Here is a 25,547-nt window from a genome sequence, read left to right as displayed (position 1 = left end):
CAGTAACTGCAGCCCTGCAAGAGGCCTCCAAGGAATCAAAACCACATTGCAAAGTATGCTTTCCAACCTGTTCTGCTGTATGCAATAATTCCTGTAATTCTTTATTTTCCACACAATCAGAAATCAACATAATTAGGCCCATAACATGCTGTTGATATTTAAGCATATGAAACTGACAGTTTAAGGCCCTAATTGTCAAGATTGCAGACGTATAAATCTTCTTTCCCCATCTATCCAGCGCCCTGGAATCTCTATCAGAGGGGGTAGGATTTTTGGCTGTAGAGGCCTTTACACCTTTGGGACCCTGTGAGATAGTTTCAGGATCAGCAGCAGGATTTTTGAATAGAAATTTGTGGGAGTCAGGAACCCTGTAATATCTGTCTGGCTTACTAGAAGCTGGAGGTAGGGAATCAGGAGCCATCCTTGATTCCGAAAACACATCATCAATATGTCTAATACAGAAGGTATAGCCAAAGGCCTATGCTGAGGAAGAAGAAAGAAATCCCTAAGCCTCTTTTTTGATTCAGAGAAATCCTGACTCTCCCAATGAAAATGTTCCCTTAAAGTATGCGAGGTTTCTCCAAAAGAATAATCCTCAGGAGGAGATGCAGATGGGATGGATTCTTCTTCATCTGAATCCTCATAGGGTAGTATAGAAAATTCCTGATCAGAAGAGGAATCAGAAGAAATAGAAACCTGATCTGAAGATTCATAATCAGTGTCTTGCCTAGGCCTCTTAGCAGGGGGGGTTTGGGAACCTCTGATCAAGGTAATTAAGTCCGCAGCCATTTTGATCATCTGTTTTTTAGGCATAGGGGCCTGAGCACGTGGCTCATGCATCGTTTTTTTAGACTTAGAAGTTGTTTTTGTTTTTGAAGCTGGCGTCAGTTTTATATAAAAATGTTGAGGCCTGAAAACATCCTCAGAAGCCGGTGCCTGCTCAGCGGCTCCGGACCCATCCAAGGGAGAGACATCCACGAGTTCAATACTCTGAGAATCTCGCAGCATACTGAACTCCACATGGGTCTTGGTAGAGGCCTGCAACTCAAAAGTAGCGAGTATCAGGGGCTGCGAAAGCACCTCACTGAGTACCGGCGAACCGGCGACTGGCTTAGGAGAAGCTTTGTCATTGATTTTGGACCTCGACAGTCTGTCTCTGTCTTTTTCTTTGCGCTTTTTCTGAACCCCGGTAGTCGGATTGCTATCTGACGACATTTCAGGGAAATTAAACCTGGATCCAAAATATTTTGAAGCAAAAATATACAGACGCTTAATAGTGCGTTGGTTAAATCTAGCACAAAACCGACAGCAAGGCATGTTATGATCTGGGCCTAGGCAAGGAATACAGTACAAATGAAAATCCTTATGAGGTATTTGCTTCCCACAAGTAATGCAATTATTAACTTTTACTGACATCGGTAAGGAGCAAGAAAAAGTTTCCCCAATGGGGTACTTAGCTTTAATTGAAGACTTTGGTTCTGAAACTCGAATGCGAAAATTTCAGGAGTCGGCCGACCGGCACTTGCGAACTGCTTCTGCTTCGGGAACCGCACGGCAAAAAAGACTGAATAAAATGGCGTCGGCTGCATGTTTTATACCCATGACGACCTGACGTCTTGGAAGAGGAGACAGCCACTGACGCAGGACCCAAGACTTTGTTATTCAGGCCGACTGAGGGCAACTTGCCAGCAGATTACCCAAATGTAATGACTGCAACAGTGAAACACGAAGAACATCTTATTACTGTTCTAAGTAGGCCATGCCTGCATGTGATCACGTTGTACTGAGCTAAAGTAGGCAAAGATCAAAAAAAAAAAAAATCGCAACTTAACTTTTAAGCACTTACAAGCACATAGGATATAATGGGATTACAGCAGAATTTTATTGTAGCTATAATACCTGCCAGGACAAGGAGTTACTGCAGGATTTTCTACAGACTGACCGACTTCTGCTTTCATGGTGAAATGTTCTATCCATGATGGAGAAAATCCTAATTATTACCCTACCCCTTACAGGAACTATAGCTGTTACACCACGCCTATGCTACATATGTTTAGTTATGAGTTTTTCAGTTTCTTTAAGTCAGATCATATGAATATTCAGCATCATTTTAACTGAAGCAACCAAGCAGCTAACATGAAAAAATGACAATCTTTGCATAGGATATGCTTCCTGAACTTAAGGCAGTTACTAATTTTTTCAAATTTACTATCAGACATCAAGGCAATCAGTTTTGCAGATAATAGACTTCAAAATGAGGTGCTTATCTGAATCGCTGGAAGAAAACATTCTTGACTAATTATGCTTGCTCAAGAATGCTCTTTCTAAACTGTAGCAAAAGAGACTTGAAGATGAATTTGTCTAACACCCTTTTAAACCAGCGATGTCTTGGCATCCAGGTGATAGGCAATCAGCCAAAACCAGGATGGGAAGATACAACTCTGGAAGTCGGCAAAGCCAATGGGCTCTCTTCAAGCAGGAAACCCCGATGCCATGACAGTAGCAGCTGCTGCTATTCATAGCAGAACTATTTCTGACAGACTATTTTTGCATCCTGGGAAAGGGAAATGTAGAGTTATAAGTTCATAGGAGTATACCACACTAACTGCCACTAGGGCCCTTATAAGCCTGGTCAGGCAACTCAAATATCACCCACAAATTTGATTTATATGGGGGTAATTAACTAATTGCCTATGTCCATCACAGACACTGATGCCAGACCAGGGGTGAATTTCCAGTTATCAATCTACTGGGTCAAGTTGCACTTAAATAGGGATAAGGAGGAACTCCTTCTTCTCATGGAGCAGGAGCTTTTTCCATAAAATGGGAATTCTCTGAGACATGCACCTCTCTCTCCATAATGTCCTAATTATGTTGCAAGCAAAATTTAGGTCTTTTGCTCTAATAGTTCTAATGCAGTTTGTTTTGCAGATGAGCAAAGACTCATCAAAAAAGGGTCCATGGATGCTCTGTATGACAAGCACAGATCACCTCTCAGTAGTCTGTGTGACACCGAGTAAAGTGACAGGGTTTTGAGGCAATCAGAGTAGGACATTTTTTATTCCCTGTATTCTTTTTATAAAGAACTTTTGTGGAAATTTCAGTTGCTTCATGTGTCTCGAGAGATACATGCCAAAGGAGGCATTTATACTCTATCATGGGTCTGTTAAAGGGCAAGCACAGTGGTACAATGAACTGTCTCTGGACCTAGATGGCATACCCTTACTTATAAGTTCAGCAACATGAAAGTATGTTCTTGCTAACTTTGACACATGTTAGTTGCAGGCTAAGTTACTATCTACATGAGCTCCCAGATCCCTGACTACCTGACTAGTAAATCAACTTTGAGGAGTGTTTTACTGATGACATAATTACTCAGGGTAGCAGACTTCCAAAAAGGTACTATAGTGCACATCTTGGCACTGAGTTTTAAAGCCATGGCTTGGCACTAAGTTTCCATTCTGCAATCATTAGCAAACCTGGTCAGCCAGAGGCCTTTGACATTGGCTTTGACCTCTGAGAAGTATATGCCAAAGATGAACAAACACAGCCCAGAGCCCTGAGGGACTCCACTGGTGACCAGCCTCTTTGTGGAGGTGGCCACATCAATCCTAACCTCCTCTTGGGTCCTATCCATGAGTCACCTAGTAATCCAGCATGTTGCAAAAGGATCTACGCCTAGTGCCATAAGCTTGTTGACAATGCCCAAGTGGGGGTATAATGTCAAATGCTTTAGCCAGATCATAAACTTTACATCAACAGAGAGGAGGGGTTTACCTTCCTCTGTCAATTCCAAGTTTATTTATTTTTGTAATTCCCTCATCATTGTTGCACAGCTTCTGGTTGTTTCCCACTGACTTCGGCTTACACCAAAACCTAGATTTTTCATTCCTCCCTACATGGAACCTCAGAAATGTTCCTTCACCAAGAGGGCTCCAGATTCCTTGGTAAGCTTTTTTGTATTTTTCCTCGGAAGTGAGGAATCTGATAGAGTGTTGCGCTTGCGGAGCCAGGAGCCTAGACAAAAGTTGTGAGAAGCTACTGCAAGGATGTCAGGGCACTGTCGGTCCTGACAGGATGACGTCTAACGCATTTGGTCTCCAAAAAATGTCACACAGTCATCAGTGCCTCTCTAGCCCACACACTGGAATAAAGAGCAGACTGTCAGCTATGTCATCCTAGGTCCCCATTGAGCCCTACCAGTGGCCAAGGCTACTTCCAAATAAGGGTCACCAACAACACAGATGGAAGTCCTGTCTTGGTGCAGTCTTGTGACCTTTTCACTTTCCTCCAGTTTAGCCTTAACATGAGGTCAGAAAAGATTGGAATGATTAAATGGGACATTAAGAAAAGAGGCCTTGAAATTCTCTGCAAGATCTATAAAGGGGAACCAGGCATGTCAAATATTAGTCTATATGGCACTAGTTGCCCTTGCTGCACCATCAGCTACATTATGACTGAAGCACACAGTGAGAATGCAGGTAATACACAGAGTAACTCTATGGTCGAGAGCTTTCTAACAGCTCTTCGTCGCACACCTCATCCAATCTGTTATACAGCTATCAATAACACTACACTAGAAAGTCAGCAAATGTGCCTGATAACTAAGCATTGTGAACTCTGGAGGAACAGGATGCAAAGGCCTGCTCCCCAAAGCAGTCCATCTCCTTCGATTCCTTTTCTGGAGGAAATAAAATCACTGAATACTGTGGCACTGAAATCTTCTATAGGGCCACAATACTCTCCATTTCAGAAAAAAACAATCACAGTCATTAGTGGGCCAGCAGATTCTTTCAGACCTCTTAGACACAGGTGTCTCACATCTGGTTCTTTTCATGCTTCCAATGTGACGAATGTCATCATGATGTCTTTAAGGGAAAATACTCAGGAAGGTGAGGGGAGAACTCTTAAGGCCTACCACAGACCCTTATCTGAAGCCACAAGAGGTTTTAGCCACCCAACACTTTCTTGAAGTAACTGTAATATATTTACAAACTTGGGTCACAGAAGGGGCTGCAGAATCAGCTTAGGGTTGTCACCTGTGTCTGGCTTGGGAGACTCCAAACAGGAGTCATTGTGCTTCCTCTTGTACTGCCATCTTGGCATGCCTCCTCAGCAGGAAGCTGTTCAAAGAGGATGATGCAGTGGTAGAGATCAGCTCAAGTCTTCTTGAAAACACTTCTGCCAGAATTCTTTGGACCTTTTGTGCTAGTGCTTAGAAGCTCTCAAGGACTCGGACACAGGTTGGAAACTGTACCCGTGTAAGGCAAGCAGAGTAGCAGACCCCAGGGATACCTTTTGCAATACAAGTTGCAGTACTGTAACTGATGTTGAACAGAACGCCTCTGCCAACACCAGGGGGCCAGCAGCAAGAGCTTGATGCTAACTTGCACTAACACTTAAGTTGATGGAAAACCAGTAGTAGCCCATGGCACCAAGCAAACATCTGGAAACAGTCAATTCTCAAAAGCCAGAACAGAAACCTCCAGACCAGTAACACAGAGGTTGCTACGGATATACGAGCCAAATCCTGTACCCAGGAACTGTGGACCAAAAGAAAAGTACAGTTTTGTACCTACCATAAATGTAGATGTTCGAGGATCCACATTGCTGCAGTCCTAACCATTGGGTAGTCCGCTGTCCCAGTCGGCCCGAATACCAAAGTATATGGCTGACGTCGGTCAAGGCGCATTAGACTGATGTCAGGACGTCAGGGTACTAATGCGCATGACTGACGTCATATCCTCAGTCTTTTCTTGCCCCAGATGTCAGAAGACCCTAAAAAGACAAGGCCCAAACCAAAAAACCCTGCACCAAACATATATACAATATATACAAATGTACAAGAATATATCCTAACCCACACCACCACCCCTAAACACAGAGGGGAAGGAGGGAGGGTAAATTGGACTGCAGCAATGTGGATCCTCGAACATCTACATTTATGGTAGGTACAAAACTGTACTATGTTCTTCATTCCACATTGCTGCAGTCCTAACCATTGGGTAGAATCCCAAAGCAGAGGTAAGGGAGGCTGGCAAATCATAAGGAAGCAGGAGCTGTCAACATGCCTTGCAAAATAGCTGTGGCAAAACCAGCCCTAGATTTAGAGTAGAGAGGAAGGTGGTAATGCTTAGAGAAAGTATGCACTGAACTCCAAGTAGCTGCCTCCAAAATATATTAGTTGCCACCCCCCTTAGAAATGCTGTTGAAGTGGCAGTAGCCCTAGTGGAATGAGGCCTAATCCCAGCTGGAATCTCCTTGCCATGATGGGAATAACAAAATGAAATGCAAAACCCAATCCACTTAGAAATAGTTTGCTTAGACACAGGCTTGCCCTGAGAACTCAAAGCAAAAGAAACAAACAACTGCTGAGACTGCCTGAAATCCTTAGTCCTACTTAAATAATAGCGCAACTGCCTATGTACATCTAAAGTGTGCAAAATCTTTTCCCCCTTATTTTGGGGATCTGCATAGAAAGTAGGCAAATGAATAGTTTGGTTTAAAGCCACACTAGAAACCACCTTAGGCATAAAGGAAGGATTAGTACGTAATGATACCCTATCCTTATGGAAAATCAAAAGGGCTCTACTGCCATAAGGGCCTGCAACTCAGAAACCCTTCTTGCAGAAGTAATAGCCAACAAAAAAGCAGTCTTCCATGACAAGTATTTCAATTCAGCAGTAGCCGAGGCTCAAAAGGTTGTAGAGTAAGTTTTTCCAACACAAAATTGAGATCCCAAGCAGGAGTAGGAGCTCTACGGGGGTCTTATATTCTTTGCCCCTCTAAGAAACTGCTTGAACAAAGGATGCGAAAACAATGGTGGGTCACAATCATAGTGAGCTGAAATTGCCGCAGCATGAATCTTAATGGAAGAGAAGGACAAACCTTTGTCCAATAACTCAGTAAGATATTGAAGAGCCACACTCAAATTAGGCTCAGAAATCTCCAAATTCTTTGCTGCACTCCAAAATAAAAATCTCTTCCATTTTTCTGCGTACACTTTCCTTGTACTAGGTCTTCTGGCTTCCATAATCACATTTAAAACTTGTTGAGGAAGTTGAGACCTGCTGTGTTTCAAAACAGAATATGCCAGGCTGTTAGATGAAGAGAGTGAAGCTTGACATTGAGCAGGTGACCGTCCTTCTGAGATAACAGATGTGGAATCAAAGGTAAAGGCCATGGAGGCTTCCTTACCAGACTCCTTAGTAGTGGGTACCAGTGTTGCCGAGGCCAATCTGAAGCTATTAAAATCATCCTTGGCTTGTCTTGTCTGACCTTTAGGAGCACCTTTGGAAGAAGAGGCAGAGGTGGAAAGGCATACACATGAAGATTTTTCCAACTGAAAGAAAGAGCATCCACTTTCCAAGCTGTGTGATGAAACCCCTTTGTGCAAAACTTTGGCAGCTGGTGGTTTAGTGGAGAAGCGAACAGATCTATGTCTGGAGTTCCCCATGACACTGTCAATTTCTGAAATACATGAAGATCCAGTTTCCACTCGTGGGGATCCATGATTTGTCTGCTTAACACATCTGCTAAGGAGTTCTGTGCTCCGGCAGAAACCTTGCCTGAAGAGTTAGTTGCAAGCTGAGCGCAGTCTCCCATAAAATCATTGCTTGCCTGCATAGAGGATAAGAATGTGTTCCCCCTTGTTTGTTGATGTACCACATGACAGTTGTGTTGTCTGTTAGAATCAACACCTGCCCTGGAAGAAGAAACTCCTTGAAAGCCATTAATGCAAACTGGACTGCTAACATCTCCTTCATGTTGATATGTAGATGCTGTAGTCTGGCAGGCCACTTGTCTTGTATCCACTTTCCATTTAGATGAGCTCCCCAAGCAATGTCCGAGGCATCTGTCGTTAAAATCTGACTCGCCTCTGGTCGGGTCACAGAGAGTCCCTTGTTTAGGTGACATTCCTGAGCCCACCACAAAATTCTTTTTGAATGCAAGGTATTATTTGAATGACAGTGTCCAAATCCTGGCAGTGCTGTGTCCATACATTTTGAGATACCATTGCAGCTTCCTCATATGCAGTTTGGCATTGGGAAGCACCAGAATACAAGATGCCATGAACCCTAAGGCTTGAAGGACTGTCCTTGCAGTCAGCCCGGACTGAAGAGATAGTTGATGGAAGTAACTGGAAAGATTCTTTTGTTTGTCCGGGGTTAAAAGGCCATCTGGGCTGCTGTATTCAGTCTCACACCCAGAAAGCACATGTCTTGAGAGGGTACTAGACTGGACTTTATTTCGTTCACAGAATACCCTAGGCATCTTAGCACTGCTATAACATATTCCAAATGCTGTAGAAGGTCTTCCTTTTCTTGAGCCAGAATCAGGCAGTCGTCCAAGTAAGGATAGATTTGAATTCCTTTTAGCCTGAAGTAAGCTATCACTGGAGCCAGAACCTTTGTGAATACTCTGGGCGCAGTAGATAAGCCAAAGGGCAATGCAGAGAACTGATAATGAGAATTTCCAGCTCGAAAACGCAGATACTTTCTGCAACTTAGTCTTATAGGCACATGAAGGTAAGCTTCCTTGAGATCTAAAGTTACCATCCAGTGATCTTTGCCCAGCAGAGGTAAAAGCTGTTGTAACGCCAACATTTTGAACTTGGGAATGTCCAGATAAGTGTTGAGGATAGATAAATCCAAAATTGGTCTCCACGTGTTCCCCTTCTTTGGTACTAGGAACAGGCGAGAATAAAATCCTAGGCCCCTTTCTGGTACAGGGACTGGCTGAATGGCCCCTATTTGGAGTAACAGAGAAATTTGCTTGTGAGCCTCTTTCCTTTGTGGAGGAGGAACGTCTGGCATGCCTTTGAAAGGGGGCAAGGTATGGAAATAAAACCTGTAACCGTGGTGAATGATATCCAAAACCCATGTGTCTTGAGTAATTAAATTCCAATTTTCTTTGAAAAGAGACAGTCTTCCTCCCAAAGGAGCTGCCAGACGAGAATGTACTGGCAGCTGAAAAGGCAGGTCATTGGGTCTGTTTATGAAAGGACTGACCCCTGCCCTCACCAGAAGTCTGAGCAGGAGAACTCCCTGTTCTAGGCCTAAAAGAACCTTGAGCTCTGCCCCTACCACGTCTAGACCTACCCCTAGACTGGGAATCATAAGCAGGATATGTCCATCCCTTAGAAGGGTAATTTCTGCTAAACTTTGGAGGCTGCACCTGCAAAAAATCTTTAACAGTCTGCATAGATTTAGCCTTGTCCTCCATTTTCTTTAAAACTGCTTCCACAGGCGAACCAAACAACACATCAGACTGTAAAGGAGCATCCAAAATCCTTGTCTTAACATGCTCAGCTAAATTCTGATCTCTCAACCAAGCGTGCCTCGAAGAACAGAACCAGTGGCAGCCACCCTCGAGGAGGCCTGCACAGCATCAAAACCACATTGCAAAGAATGCTTACCCACTTGTTCAGACACATGAACTAAATCCAGCAACTCTTTACACTCAATACCTTCCGCCAGAGCATCCACCTTAGATTTCAATTGTGAAAGGAGATAATTTTGATATTTTAGCATGTGAAACTGACAATTCAACGCCCTCATGGCTAAAGTGGAAGAAGTATACACTTTCTTTCCCCATCTATCCAAAGCCCTAGCCTCTTTATCAGAGGGAACAGGATTTTTAACAACAGAGGCCTTAACACCTTTAGGCCCCTGAGAAACAATTTCTGGGTCTGCCCTAGGACTCTTAAAAAGATACTTATGAGCTTCAGGCACCCTATAGTACCTATCAGGTTTAACAGGGGCAGGAGGCAAAGAATCAGGGTTCAGGGAAGCCTCTGCAAAAACATCTTCCACCACAGTCAACACAGGAGGTATAGCTAAGGGCCTATGCTGGGGTAAAAACAAGAATTCCCTAAGCCTCTTCCTGGAATCAGAGAAATCTTGGCCTTCCCATTTAAAATGCTCCCTCATGGAATGCAGAGTCTCTGAAAATGAAAAATCCTCAGGAGGAGAAGCTGAAGGAGTGGAATCATCCACATCAGAATCAGAATAATGAGGAAACTCCTGCAAGTCTTCAGCCGAAGACTCAGAAGCCTCTGAAAACTGTTCAAAACTCTCAAACTCAGGCTCCACCCTAGGCCTCTTATCAGGAGGGGGCATAGAACCTCTAATCATAGTAATCAAATCCTCTGCCATTTTAAGCATATGTTTCTTAGGCACAGAACCTGAAGTGCTAGGAGAAGCCCCCACGGAAGTGAAACTTGGCCTACCTCTCAAAGAAGTCTTGGAAACAGAAGGAGAGGCTCTAACTACCTTAGGAAGAGAGGGAAGAACAGCTACCTGAGAAGCCCCCTCAGCCTGGCCTACCTCCTGAGAAGGCACATCCTGTAACAGTAAAGTCTCTGCCTGAGACTCCACAGAAACTCCTGGCAAAACCTCTGGCTCCACTGAGCCTTCTAAAGAACCGGCGTCCGGGACTGCCGGTTCTTCAACCCTAGGCTTTGCTGCTTTGTCCTTGCGCTTTTTAGACGAAGCGTCGGAGCATCCGGCGGCATTTTATAATTACAACGCTTCCCAAACACTAACCTGGCACAGTCTAACCTTCTCTTAATAGTGCGTTTGTTAAATCTAGCACAAGAGCGGCATCCAACAACGCCGTGCTCAGGCCCTAAACAAGGTATACACAAAGTATGGTAATCCCTATGAGGTATCTGCTTCCCACAAGAAATACAGTTATTCACTTTTTCTGACATCCGGTTAAATACTGAGGCAAGAAAAAACCAAAATGTTCCCCAACGGGGTACTTAGCCAACTTTGATTCGGTCTGAAACTCCGACTTCAGAAAATTTCAGAACGCCAACCTGCACTCGCAAAACTGCTTCTGCATCGGACCATGCGGCAAAAAAGACTGAGGATATGACGTCGGTCATGCGCATTAGTACCCTGACGTCCTGACATCAGTCTAATGCGCCTTGACCGACGTCAGCCATATACTTTGGTATTCGGGCCGACTGGGACAGCGGACTACCCAATGGTTAGGACTGCAGCAATGTGGAATGAAGAACATCTAAGCACCAAAGACATAATGCTAAATGCAGTATCAACAAGGAGAGAACAAACTTTGTTGGAATTAGAGTATGCAAGGAACTAGTTGATCTCAGTGATATCTCTGCATGATCCATTCTCAGTGATACCTCTGCATGATCCATTCTCAGTGATACCTCTGCATGATCCATTCTCAGTGATATCTCTGCATGATCCATTCTCAGTGATATCTCTGCATGATCCATTCTCAGTGATATCTCTGCATGATCCATTCCCAATGAGGAGGATGGCAGCAAGGACTGGAGGGCACCATTAACCATGTCTGAGCCAGAATGAAAGGGGGACAAGAGAAGTCCCAAATCTAAATGTGTTTGTAACAGTACCTTGCAGAGCTTTAAGTGGTCGATGGGAAGGGAAACAGACACAAAAATGGGAAGACCTGGCAAAATGTGGGCATAAAGAAAGAAGCCCTGGGAAGATTAAGTTCAGATAGTGAAGAAACATTGTCCTTTCTCACTGAATCCAATCTAGAAACTTTAGGAGGGCAGTTTCCCTTCACTAGCACAACCAATTTAGAGACCCCGATCTCAGTCCAATATTGTCTTTCCTCCCTTCTCGGTAGTGGGCAGGAGACTCGCTGGAAACAGAAAATTAAGACTACAAAAACTTCTGAGGACCTGTTGAGCTGAATGGTTCATAGACATCTTCCCTTGGCAGCACACCCTTAAGATAAGTTTATTTTTGCAAACCAGTGAACATTCTGTTGTCAAAATTACTGGAAATATCACAGTTTTGCTCAAGGAGACTTACCTAAGCACGCCACTCACTTCACACATCTGTCCTATAGAGGAACCTTGCGTGCATAGCACTTTCACCTTATAAAACCAGAAGTTGTGTCCATGATCAAAACCCAAATGATACAACCTAAATTTCCAACTCCAACTTATCATTCTGTCACTATGGCCCAAATTAACATAAAGTAACTCGTATATGAATTGTATAATACCTTAGTGTTGGGTAGATTTCTGCTTTGTTAGTTAGACTTCTAGTATGTTGATATAATGCTTTTGCATGTTAGATATAACGTTAAATAAATTCCCACTATGCTAGACATAATTTTAAGATGTTGCTATAATGTGTTTGTTTAATTAATGTTGTACTTGTACAACTCTTATATACTTAAAGTACTCTTCTGTCTTGTATTACACTCTTCACCTGTACTGTAAACTACTACTTTGTCTTCAGGCATTTCAGGATGTTATGAAAGGTAATATTACACTCACGGCCTCTACCGCTGGTACCCAAAATAGTAGGGCATCTGTACGGCAACAATAGTGGGAAAGAATTTTTATCACAGTCATGAAGTGGATCTTTTTACTAACTCACCCCTCCCTCTGACAGCACAGTCTTTATCACTGGCCACATTTTACCTTGATACAGAGTAATGGTTCATGGACAGACACAGTATTAAAGTACATAACATATATCAACTGACTTGCCCAAAATGACATTAAATTATATGACTCCCATGATCAAAGCTTAATCTTAGGCCAAATACAGGAGACTATATAACATTTTCCAGAATGAGATGAAAGACAGCTGAAGAAGCTCAGTGCTACAGCTGATAAAACTGATGTGCATGCCCTTAAATGCACCTGCAATGCAGTGCACTCCTCCTTCATGTCATAAGTGATCATGAGAAGACCTGTTTGGCTCAAGAGTGAAACTTATGAAGATGTGAAATGTTAATTCTTCGTTGCACCAGTCACCCAAGATTTGCTCTAAAATCAGGCAGCTGAGGATAACACTACAAACTTGGAGAAAAAAAGAAAAGACACGGTCATCCTTCAAGGAAAACTACCATGCTTCCAATTTTCAGTTCCAAAGAAACTACCCAAAAAATAAAAACATTTCACAAGAAAGGTACATCTATCCAGTTATGACCATAAACAGTACAGAGGAAAACAGTCCTCATATGCTTCAGGGTATGAATGAAAGGGAAAATATCAGTAAAGATATTCATAGTAACTGCATGCTGTACACTCCATCAACCAGTCACAATACCAGCTGCATTTATTGGCCTGGTTATAGGAAAATCGAAATGTGTCATCTCAGCATTATAAAATACAGCTAACAGGAAGTGTGCAAAAGTGGCAATTAATTTTGCACAGAATTCACAACTGATGTGGTGATGTAAGTCCAAACACCAACAAATGCATTGCGGTTAAAAGAGAAAGACAGAAAAAATTTTGAGCTAAAAATTTGAATAAAGCTGCTGTGCACAGACAACATCGACATACTATCACTGATCAGTGGTGGCTCAAAATGCTAAAATGCTTGTTATTATACCCCAGACTAACCAAGTTTTCTAAGTGTGGTAAGGACCTAACAAATGTGTACATGTTTTGGAATGCATATGCATACACTTTATAACTACCATAATCCCTCAAACTTTGACAAAGATGGATGCACAACTGTAATTCTCTCTCCCTGAAGGGGAACACAATTTCTGCTTCTTCCGAAGGTCAGATCATCAGTACAGTAAATAAAAGTATACAAATAGCAATGCCAAAGAAAAACAATACCAATTAACTTTACACTTAGAACACAATACTCTTACTTACTATAGGCTTGTCAATACTGGGAAGCATATCTTGTAGTCCCTTCAGGACAGCTGCTGAATCTGCAAAAGTAGAAAGAAAACAATTATGACAGTTAAGCAGCAGCAATGCCATGACCACCAGCTGGGTTGTGCTTCCTGTTAGTATGGAGTGTAAATGCCCTTAAATACTTTACATGTTCAATAACTGGGCTGACTGAATGCGTAAAAAGAACAAGAAAGCAGTCAGAGGTTCTTAACAAATGATTTGCCACTTGGACTCACAGAAGGAGAGGGATATACAAAGCTCAAAGTCAAAAAGAGTTGAAAACTAAACTGCTAACGTAACATACAGTTGTATAAAATTCTACCATAACAGTAGCTGTCCTTCGCTTCACTGTTACAGTACTCTTCACACTAGAGATCTCCTGCCAGGGATAGCCCAAAGTCCGGTCAGTATACCAAAGCCTTTAGATCCTGTATGCACCATACATTACATGTACGCTCCCATACAGGATGTAGGGCATAAAGATGACATATGGACCCAGTTACCCAGAACTGAATTTCCCCATATAAGAACAGTCTCCATAGGACTGAAAAGACTATGCATATCCAGGAGGAAAAAATGCAGATGGAAAAGGGAGACCCTCGACTAGAAAGGGAACCAAAACAAAATCCAAAAAAAAGGGAGGTTGGAGGGAGGGAGCAAATACTGCAACACTGAAGAGAAGGACATCTACTGTTATGGTAAGATTTTAAACAACTGTACTATGTCCTTCCATATCACTGTTGCAGTATTCTTCACTGTAGGGAGAGTACAAAAGCTAAAAGAAAAGGACTGGGAAGAGGAAGGCTAAGAGCCCTCAACAAACCCATACAAAATGGTTCTAGCAAAACCTGCTCTGGACCTAGAAACCATATCCAATTTATAATGTTTAGTAAATTTATGCACTGAAAACCAGGTAGCAGCTTCAAAGATGAAATTGGTGTCCAACCCCTTGAAGAAAACACCAGAAGAGGCAAAAGCCCTAGTGTAGTGAGCTCTAACAGAAGAAAACTATCATATAGTTGTATAAAATCTCACCATAACAGTAGTTATCTTTCGCTTTACTAAACAGTCCATCTCAATACCGGAAGATTGCCAAATTGCGGTAATAATGGCCACACAGGTAAAAAACGCACTCTCCAAAGCTAAGAATACAGCATCCATGGGACCAGATGACATCCCGGGCTGTGTACTACATGAACTACAAAATGAACTGGCACCTCATCTAAGTGTCATGTTTAATCATAGCCTCACCTCAGGCTTTGTGCCCACTGAGTGACGCACAGCTACAGTTATCCCACTCCAGAAGGGGGGATCCACCTTGGATCCCGGGAACTACCGCCCCATCAGTCTGATGAGCCTGATCTGCAAGGCCATGGAATGTATTATCATGGAACTTATAAACAAAGACATTGGCAATCTTCAAACACTGGATCCCACCCAGTTTGGGTTCGTGAAGGGCCAAGCTTGTCTCCTGAACCTGACTGACTTCTTCGAATCAGTCTCCAGAGCCGTGGACGAGGGTAAGGCGGTCCACACAGCCTATCTGGACCTCACCAAGGCCTTTGACACCATCCCCCACTCTGGAATCATACACAGACTTACTAAGCTGGGCATTAATCCCTACGTCACTCGATGGGTTGCCAACTGGCTTACTGACAGAACGCACACTGTAAAAGTAGCCGACTCTAAATCCAGCTCCAGACAAGTGACAAGTGTAGTACCTCAGGGTTCAGTCCTGGGACCGCTCTTGTTTGGCATCTACTTCTCTGAAGTACAGGCCAACACTAAGGGACTCTGGCTAACAAAGTTTGCAGATGACTGGAAACTGGGAGCCATTATTGTATCCCCAAATGATGTGGATACTCTACAAAAGGGCCTTACAGAAACAGATGCTTGGTGCCAGAGCCATGGGCCCAAGCTCAATGCCAAGAAATGTATAGTTATCCCCTTTGGGAAAAAACATGTACCCGTGAATTACCACATAGGTGGCAGTACACTAAGCACCGAAAGTGTGATGAGAGACTTAGGGACACAGGTGGACAGTGGTCTCACCTTCGATAATCACATCGCCACAACAGTCAGAAAATCCTTCTATGTGGTACACCTTATCACTAAGGGCTTTTCATCCAGAAAAAAAGAGGTCATTGTCCCAGTGTACTCATCCCTCATTAGAACCATTATAGAATACAACACCCCAATTGGTATGTACCTCTCAAGACATCTGCAACAAATGGAAAGGCCACAGAAATACCTCACTAAAAGAATCACCGGTCTAAAGCAGATGCCCTCCGCTGACTGCCTTAAAAAATTCCAGCTATACTCTGTCGCATATTGTCTACTTGGAGGCGATCTCTGCTTAACATACAAGGCCATGTCAAACCCAGAGCTGTTGGACATGCTACACTTAAAGAAATCCCAATCTCTCAGAGCCACACCCTCCAGGGATCTAAATCTTGTCATCACAGTAAACAAAACATGCTGGAGGGATGGGTTCCTGACCCAGAGACTCCCCAGACTCTGGAATAAACTGCCCATACATGTCAAGCAGAGTGCCTCTTTGGCCCTCTTCAAAAGGAATCTTGCGATTGGGTGGGAGAAAGGAAATTCACCCCAGGGATCACGTCAGTCTCCCTGCTAGACAGTGGTCCAGGGAAGTAAATAGTGTGGGAAGAAATAACCAGGGAATTGTTATGGCTAGGCTTGTATAGGCCCTAGGGCCGATAGCCTAGTACCAACCTATGAAACTATGAACCTATTTGCCATGAAAAGAGCAACAAAATGAAATGGCCTTAAATATTCAGGAGGAGATGGTTTGCTTAGAAATACCCAAACTCATGTCCTGGGATGAAAAGAAACAAAAAGCTAGTCAGATTTACAAATGGCCTTAGTTTTATCTAAATAATACCTGAGCTGTCTGTGCAAATCCAAAGTATGCAATACCCTCTCACTCGCAGACTGAGAAGGAAAAAAAAAAAGAAGGGAGTTGTACTGCCTGATTCAAAGACAACTCATTGACCACCTTGGGCATAAAAGAATTAGTACAAACAGACACCCTGTCCCTGTGGAAAACAAAAAACAAAAAAGAAGGGATGGCCATAAGGGCCTGAAGCTTAGTAACCCTCCAAGCAGAAGTAACAGCAAGTAATAAGACAGTCTTCCAGGTACAATGCTAAAAAGAAGCTGAATCCACTGGCTCAAAAGGAGCCTGGATTAATTTTTTAAAGCAAAATACAGGTCCCAAGGATGAAGAATATGCTTTCTTGGGAGGCTAAGATGCAGGACTCCTTTAGGAAACTGTTTGACCTCAAAGCAAGAAGTCAAAGGAGGATTCAAGGGTGGCCAGGCAGAAATGACTGACAAATGGGCCTTTACGGAAGAATGGGCCAAGCCAGACTGGAGAAACTCACACAAATAAGAGAGAACCAGAGGGCCCCACTGAAAAAGGATCCTGGTTATAACAAACCACCATACAGAAAATCTCTTCCATTTGGACATACAAGACTTTCTGGTTGCAGGTTTTCTTGTTTCCTGTAAAACCTGAGCATGTCCTCAGAAAAGAGGTGCCTAAACGGGATAAATCCCTGTCACCCACAGTGTTAGTTGAAGAGTGGACATGTAAGAATGGATGAGTGACCCCTTGTCCTGTGTGAGGAGGTCCACTGGTGAGGTAAATTGTGATCATTGCCCTTGGCAAGACACATTAAGAAGGGGAACCAGTGCTGTCTTGGCCAAAAAGGAGTTACTAACAACATTTTTGGGGATTCAAGCTGAATCTTCTGCAGGACTCTTGGAATTAGGGGAAGGGTAGGGAAGGCAAGGCACAGAAAAACATTACCTTCCCAGGAAAAGAAAGGGCATCCATCTTCCATGCCAAATGGTATGGCATTCTGGAAGAGAAAAGAGGGAGCTGCTTTTTCAGAGGGGAGGCAAAAAGTCCCTCGGTGGGGTATTCCTCAGATCTATGTCCATAAACATGTTTCTATGAAGCATCCATTCACAAGACTGTGTTTTGGACCTGCTCAAGGCATCTGCCATTAGACTGTGCTCTTAGGATATATATACTGCCTGAAGAGTTAAATGATAACCTAGAGCCAGATCCCAGGCTTGAGGAGCCAACCTGCAGAGAAGGTAAGACTTTACGCCCCCCCTGCTTGTTGACATGCCACATCACTGTGGTGTTTTTTGTGTAAACCTTCAGAGGGCCTGAACAGTCCATGGGGTAAAAAGCCAAAAGGACCAGAATCACACCTCTCATCTCTTTGATGTTGATATAGTCTGCCTTCTGACATGAGGGCCAAAGACCTTGAACTTTCAGATGATCACAGGAAGCCCCGCATCAAATGTCTGAAGCACTGGTGAACAGTTCTTGAGAAGGAACCGAACACTGAAAGGGCAGGCTTGAGTTGGGAGAAAGTTGCTGAATCCACCACCTGAATTCCTGCTTTAGACAAGGAAGGACAGGCACATGGAAATCCAGTGGGTGGCAATGTCGAAGCCAAAATAACTTGAGGTACCAATGAAGCTTCAAGTATGTGCAGTCTGGCAAGAGGGAGCATTCGAATAGAGGAGGCCATGAATCTCAGGGCTCGAAGAAATGCTCTGGCTGGAATAGCAGGCAGAGGAAGAAGAGACTGAAAGAAATCTGTCAAGGACAGATCATTTGGAGGTGAAAGAGAGGGCAGCAGTGGCACTGTCTGAGTCCTGCAACTCGGATACACATGATCCTGAAAGGGAGTTAGGATGGACTTTTCAAAGTTGATAGTGAACCCCAGACTACTGAGGAGAGATATAATGAACTGCAGAACATGGAACAGACAAATGGGAGAAGGCACCTGAAGCAACAGGTCATCTAAAAAGAAATAGCCTGAATGCCTTAGAGCCTGCAAAAGGCAATCACAAGAGCTAGGCATTTTGTGAATACCCTTTGGGCAGTACAGAAGCCAAAGGGCAAAGCAGAGAAGTGAGAAAGAGAGGAAGAAACAGAGAAATGTAAAACATTCCTGAAAAGAGGGTCAATAAGGATATGAAGGTAGGCTTCCATCAGATCTAAGGACACCAGAAAAGCCTGGGATAGTACAAGAGGAAACATGGTTTGAACAGAAAGCATCCAAAAAGGAACCATAAGAAAGGTGTTGAGAAAAGAATAATCCAGAATTTGTCTCTGAGGGCCCCCCTTTAAAAGGACCAGGGACATCCTAGAGTAAAATTCCTTGCCTGCTTGTGAAAGAGGGACAGGTTGAATAGTTCCCCTGCTTCACAAGGGACCCAAGGATCCCTGAGAAATGAGGCAGTTATTCCAGAGGAGGTTGAGGAATCCCTAAAAAAGGAGGGGGAGACTTCCACATCATGAAGTAACCCTGACTGATGATAGAAGCCAAGAATCCGAGGTGATGATGTGCCAGTTTGGAAGACAGAGTGAGAGCCAAAGGGGCAAAGAAACCTAGCCAAGGTGGGGGCAAAATGTCAAAAAGAAGCAGGCCTGTCCATCTGAGGAAGCTTCTGAGCCACAGGAGTCTGAGAAGATTTAGCAGGAAGAACACACCTTCCACCCTTCCTGCCTTTGGTGGCCTGATGAAGTTGCCTGTGAACAAAAACAGACCTAGTAGGATAGTTCCTCTGGAATTTAGTGATAGGAAACACAAAATATGTTTAAGATCCTGTAAAGCTTTACTTTTTTTTTCTGCAGACTTAAACATATTAGTAGCAGCAGCAGTCCCAAAGAGAGTTTTACTATCCAAAGGAGCATCCAGCAACTTGGCCTTAATCTGCAGGTAAAGACTGCAGGTGAAGCCAAGAATAATGCCTAATGACAGACCCAAAGGCAACTGCTCTGGACGATGAATCAGCAGCATCATAGCTATACTTGAGAGAGTGACGAGCACCTGACAGGTAGAACCTAGAATACACAGAGTAGAAGATTATGCCTCAGAATCAGGGAGAATGGAAATAACGTGACAAGCCTGGGCAATCAAGGCCAGAACATGTGGGTCTGGTAATTGATGGCCTGAAAGGCCAAAGTAAAAGCAGTAAAAACCTCACCAATTCTTTTCATTGCCCTACTATCCTTACCTGAAAGAAGAAGCTTGGAAGAGGGCAAACATTTAGAAGGCTTGTCAGAGCAGTCTGATACCACAGCAAGGTCAGCAGAAGGACACTAAATAAGAATTTACAATCCTCAGGAACCTTATACAACCTGTCAGGTTTGTTTGAAGCAGCAGGCTGAGAATCAGAAGACTAAGAAGCAGCTATAAAGGTGTCTATCAATGCAGCCAATACGAGAGGTACTGCAGAAGATTTAGGAGTGTCCAACAGAGGCAGCTCATAATACCTTTTCTGGACATCAGACACTTGAGAATAATCCCACTTTAAAGCATTCCATCATTCTAGCCATAGTGCCTCCAAAAGACAATTCCTCAAAAGGAGACTCAGGACTCAGATTCTTCTTCATCAGGACCATAAGCCAAAGGTGAAGGCATCTCGGAAGAGTAGGACAGGGACTCATCATCAGACTCTGAATCCTTGTCTGAGGAATTGGGTTCCTTAGCCTCTTTGGAAAGCATAGAAGTCCAAGGGAGAGCAGGCACAGAAATCCCCTGGGGAGGCTTCAGGGTCACCAAGGTATTAAACAAGCCCTGAGTAAACTCCTGCCATTCCCTTTTAGGATCCTTAAGGCATACAGAAGTATGTTTTTCTTGGTAGGGACATCAGCCCTAATAAACACTGGAGTTTCAGATCCCTTGATGAGATTCAGTAAGAGTACCTGGAACCTCCTTCCTGACCAGAATCTGCAGAATCCCCCTAGGGACCTCCGTGATGATCTACAGCAGTTCCCCCTTGACATCTGGAGCAGATGCCTGCAAAGCCTCACAGGATGTGCAAAAGGAAGGACCCATGGCAGCCTCCAATGGGGCTGTGGCACAGGAATCCCATGTAGACACCGGACAGCCTATAGAGCTATCACCTGCTTTTAGAAAAACATTCAGTGGAGGCTGGTTGGCTAAAGAATTTGTCTGAGATTTCTTGGCCACCTTCTTGCTTAACAGTATCTCGGGTTTAGACGATTCTACCATGCTACCTTGAGCTAACAGTTAAAGCCTCTGGTTCTTAAGATAATGGCCAGGGGAGACAACCAACTTCTAAGAGTCTTAAGCACAAACGCTTTACAAGTGCTACAGGACTTATGGTCACTGGAAGCACCCAAACAAAAAAGACACTGTTCAAGTTGATCCTTATGGGGAATCCACCTCCCACACTGATGGTTTCCCTTCTTGAATGACATGAACACTAGGTAACCGAAAAAAAAACAAGGCCAACAAATTAAGAAAAAAAGATCTCAAAGGGGCACTTATTTGATGGCTTGGTACTCAGCCACCAAAAAGGGCATTCAGACTGGCAGCAAAGAAGTTTTGGGTAACTGCATCCATACATCATATTTATGCCCTACATCCTGTATGAACAGTATACGTGTGAGGTACAGTGCAAATGAGATCTACAGGCTTTGGTATTCTGCCCGGATGTTGGGCTATCTTTGGCAGGAGATCCATACTGTGAAGAGTACTGCAAGAGTGATACAGAAGGACATCTACTGAATATGTTAACAGATCATATTCCAATTTCCTAGAGAATGGCATCACTGAAGGACTGAAAGGAGTGTGAACACAGTGACCAAGCATAAGGCTAAAGACTTGCAAACACCTCAGAAAACTATAAAATAAGCCCCACCTCAATGGTTAGAATGTGATAGACAGAACACTAACTGAACAGCTAATGATGTACAGGGCAGTGACCTTTAGAACGGTAGTCAGATGGGCTCATAGTCACAGACTCATGTCACAACAATACGACTAGCTGGCAGGGGAAACTGTCAGGCATGTCCAACAATCATTATCTTTTTGAAATTCATTAAAGTCTCTAAGTAAGTCCCACATATGAGATTTCTAGAATAGTTAAGGGGGAAACCACTGAACACCTGCAACTTAGACCACGAAAAAATACTTCCCAACCTACTTTACCCTTTATTTTTTCTAACAATTTGTAACACAGATCACAGTCTCTAATCTTTCACATGACTACTTCAGGAACTGTAAAGCAGAAGCAGCTCAAGGGTCATTTTTCCGCTTGCCAATACATACTTACAGCAAAACAAGTTAGGCGATGGAATGAACTAATGGGTGCCCATTTAATCTTCAAGGCCCTTAAAGGTCAGAGTGTATTACTCTGCTTTTTCTGTAAAAGTAATTTACTCCAGTGATGGGGTAAATGTTGAATGATAACAAATCCCTCCAGCATGTGAACTGTACTTGCTGATGGATATCTAAATACTGAGTTTAAGTGTTTATGGAGCTGTTTGTTTATGGTGGTATAAGAGATTAAATGTGACTGAGTCCTTGATGGCAGAGAATGCAAAACAAACTACTATGCAGAAGTCTAAAAGAGATATTGTACAGAGGGAGGGCTTTAGCCCTATCTTGGTAGTTAAGGGTTTTTATACCTTCTTCTTAGGTTCATAGATTTTAGGTTCATAGATTAGTACTAGGCTAACTGCCCTTGTGAGCCATTTTAAGCCTAGCCAATTATCCCCTGTGAGATTCAAACCCTGTACTTTGTGTTTGCAAGGCAAACACCTTAACCATTAGGCCATCCTCCCAACCCTCTTTCGGCTTTTCCCGGTTAGGGGTTGCCACAGCGGATCACCTGTCCTCTAATGATTGACAGTGGAGTTTTACAGTGTCGAGTTGCCAGCCCGGCGCCCAACCTTCCACAGAAGGCACACATACGCACACAGTCACACCTAGGGCCAATTTAGAGTGTCCAATCCACCTACAGCATGTCTTTGGGATGTGGGAGGAAACTGGAGCACCCGGAGGAAACCCAAGCGACCACAGGGAGGACATGCAGACTCCGCACAGAAGGCACTCAAGCCAAGGATCGAACCGGAGAACCTCTTGCTGTGAGGTGGCAATGCTAACTGCTGCACCACCATGGCCACCCAGTTAAGGGTTTTTATACTAATATCTTTTAATTACGAGCCTCTGGGGTCTTTCTAACCATGTAATACGTCTGGACAGCTATATACCACAAAGGGTGCCCTATTTTATAATTTGCCCGATTAAGTCTGAGAGGGATGACAAGTTCTTTTGACTCGATGAGTTGCCCTTAAACATTTCCTGGGAGAGGTAGAAGGCTTTCCTGAGTGTAGGTGCATGGTGGTTAAAGCAGACAAATGAGAGAGAGAGAGAGAGAGAGAGACAGCTGTCATTCACTATGAAGATTGGTGAAATGTGACAATACTGCATCTTCTCTACATTTAATTTAGTCATCTTTAGCATCCAAGTTTTAGTCCTTGCTTTAGTGATTCCCTAGTGAACAAATGAAACACCCATCTTACAGTCATCAGAAAATGTGGCTAACCACTAGATTGTGGTCTGGAGGTCAGAAAAAGAGCTGCTGAACAGAACAGGTTCCAGTAAAGAAAGTGGAGGCACTCTGCTAGTCACATGTTTGATGTCTGTAGTCATACCTGCTACCTTAACTCAAGTGAATTGGATGAATCAGTCATTAAATAGACCCACTACAAATGTAAGAGCCTACATTTAAGTGTTCTGGCTTATTTATAACACCAGCATGGGAATGGTGTCACAAAAGCTATGGGATTTCAGTAGCCTTCACCAATGGTTTCACTGACTTTTTCAAAGAAGTTTAGTAAATTCAGTAAACATAATCTGCTCTTAATAATAGAGAATTATTGTAGGTCTACAACAGTGACATTTTTTAACTCAAGGTTCAGGAAGTCAGATAAGATGGGTTTCATGACTTTTCAAATTAAATTTGTTAGATTAAAGTATCTATCATTCTTTGAGTCAAGGGTGGGGCCCAGGTTGTAGTTAGGCTTTACAATGGCTGTTTTTCATAGCTAAAAAACATACCTTATGGATAACGTCAAGTTAAAAATTTTAACATGTGACCAATTAGTGCATTGTTTGGTGCAGGTAGTCAGGTATCTGAATATATAATCTGGGCCCAAATGAGTGGCATTTTTAGCTTTTGAAAGTATAGTTAGAACATGCTCCAGGATAATCTTTAGTTGAATAAGGAGCACAGGGAAATTATGGAATTTTGACGACCATTTCTGGAGTGATGTTAGCATTAAAATCAGCAATACCCCTAGAGTCACTGTGGGTGATGCTGAATCAATTCATAACATTGGTGGGTATTACTTCTCAACTTCCTGATGTAGTTGAGGAACAATTTATAATTGTTCTGGGCAACATGTCAGTTTTAACTCATATTTCTCTTCTTTCTCCATTATGGTAATTCTTGGCTGTCTACTGATCTTTTTGATAGTCTGTAAAAGTGGCCAGCTTTTGACTTGTCATGGGCCTTTAATAGTTTCCTTCCTTCACTACAGAGCTTATTTATGCTAAAAAGAATGGCTGCTGCCAGCTTCAAACATATCTGACTAAAGCATTCTTAAAATGATTGCTACACATCATTTAAATGTAATGAATTATTGCATTCAATACCTATGTAAATGCATATGCATTTATACAATGACAAATGCACAAGAAATGGTATTTAACAAGTGAAAAACAGTGCAAAATAGTACAACATTTAACTAACAAGTAAAATTACTGCTAAAAATCATTTAAATGCAACAAATTACTGTTGTTCAATTCACTGGTCATATTTTACCTATGTAAATGCACGTGCATTTATACAATGCCAAATGTACAAGAAATTCTTTTGACAAGTAAAAAAACAGTGTAAAATAATATAGCATTTTACTAACAAGTAGAATATTTGGAATAACTGAACTAAAACTCTACTACAGATTACCAGCTGGGGATTTCTGTCATAGGATGATAGTAACTGCAAAGGCTGTAGTTTACCTCACTGCAGCCTAATACATTGAAGATCATTTAGTCAAAGCTGCAAGTCCAAGCAGGCAGATCACTACCATTTTGTATAGAGACACTGAAGCATTTTGCCTATGTAAAGGCTGTATCCCTGCTTGCCCCTAATTAAAATAAAATGTTCAACTCTGCTAAACCTTAGAGTAAGTTGTATAATTTGTCAGTGAATGCCTGTTTAAATGCCAGGTTCACATGAAAGGATTTTGACATGCTGGGCTATAAAGTAGTACCTAGTTATCAAAATGATAGCACTTCCTACATATAGTAATGTCAAGGTGCCTGGCAAAGCTAGCAAGTCTTTTGGCTTTTCCTGGTTAGGGGTCGCCACAGCGGAACTCCAGTCCGCTAATGACTGGCAGTGGATTTTTATGGTGACGAGTTGCCAGCCCGATGCCCAACCTTCAAAGGCGGCACACCCATTCACACACGCATCTACCTGCATGCCTTTAAATGTCATTCGACCGCGGGGAAGACATACAGACTCCACACAGAAGGTGCTCCAGACGAGAAATCGCCACTCATTTTTATTTACTTTTTACCTACTCATAAAATGTAAAACAAGTTAATGAAATAGTGTTGCTGAATATCCTTAATCTGCTCACTGACATATGAAACATTTTCAGAAATAATCCATGCACACTGTTTAAAAAAAAGGAGGTAGATGTTTTAAAAGTCTAATCACATACTAAGGCAGGTAACTACAAAAGAGTAAGAGTGCATATCAGAATGTGTCCAAAAGATATTGCTTTAGAAACTAAAAAAGAAAAAGAAAAAAAAAAATGAAACAATTAACTGAAAAATGTTCATTGTTAAATGTTTTTGTTACTTTTGTCTAGTGAAAACTATGCTGTGGTATAGGTGTTTCTCTAGAAAGGAAGCCGTGTTGTGGCATTAGAACTTACATTCCCAAACTATTTACCAAAGTGCAGTCCATATTAATGGAGTAAAAATATGCTGCCAAATGTAATGCTACAGAAAAG

At 42.7% G+C, this 25,547-nt stretch overlaps 1 protein-coding gene across 1 annotated transcript in view; it reads right to left on the bottom strand.

Annotated features, from left to right (window-relative positions):
- Nucleotides 1-25,547, bottom strand: part of LOC122789953 (fibronectin type-III domain-containing protein 3A-like) — a 1,322,139-nt gene that overhangs the window by 725,676 nt on the left and 570,916 nt on the right. Inside the window, exon 7 of the mRNA XM_044057452.1 lies at nt 13,631-13,689. Coding sequence (XP_043913387.1) covers nt 13,631-13,689 — 59 coding nt within the window. The remainder of the gene's footprint in view (nt 1-13,630; nt 13,690-25,547) is intronic.

The sequence above is a fragment of the Protopterus annectens genome, chromosome 15.part0, assembly GCF_019279795.1.
Source record: "Protopterus annectens isolate FY-2018-M chromosome 15.part0, PAN1.0, whole genome shotgun sequence".
In the NCBI taxonomy this organism is placed as follows: Eukaryota; Metazoa; Chordata; order Ceratodontiformes; family Protopteridae; genus Protopterus; species Protopterus annectens.
The sequence above is the reverse complement of the archived record's forward strand: the minus strand, read 5'-3'. Positions and strand labels throughout refer to the sequence as shown.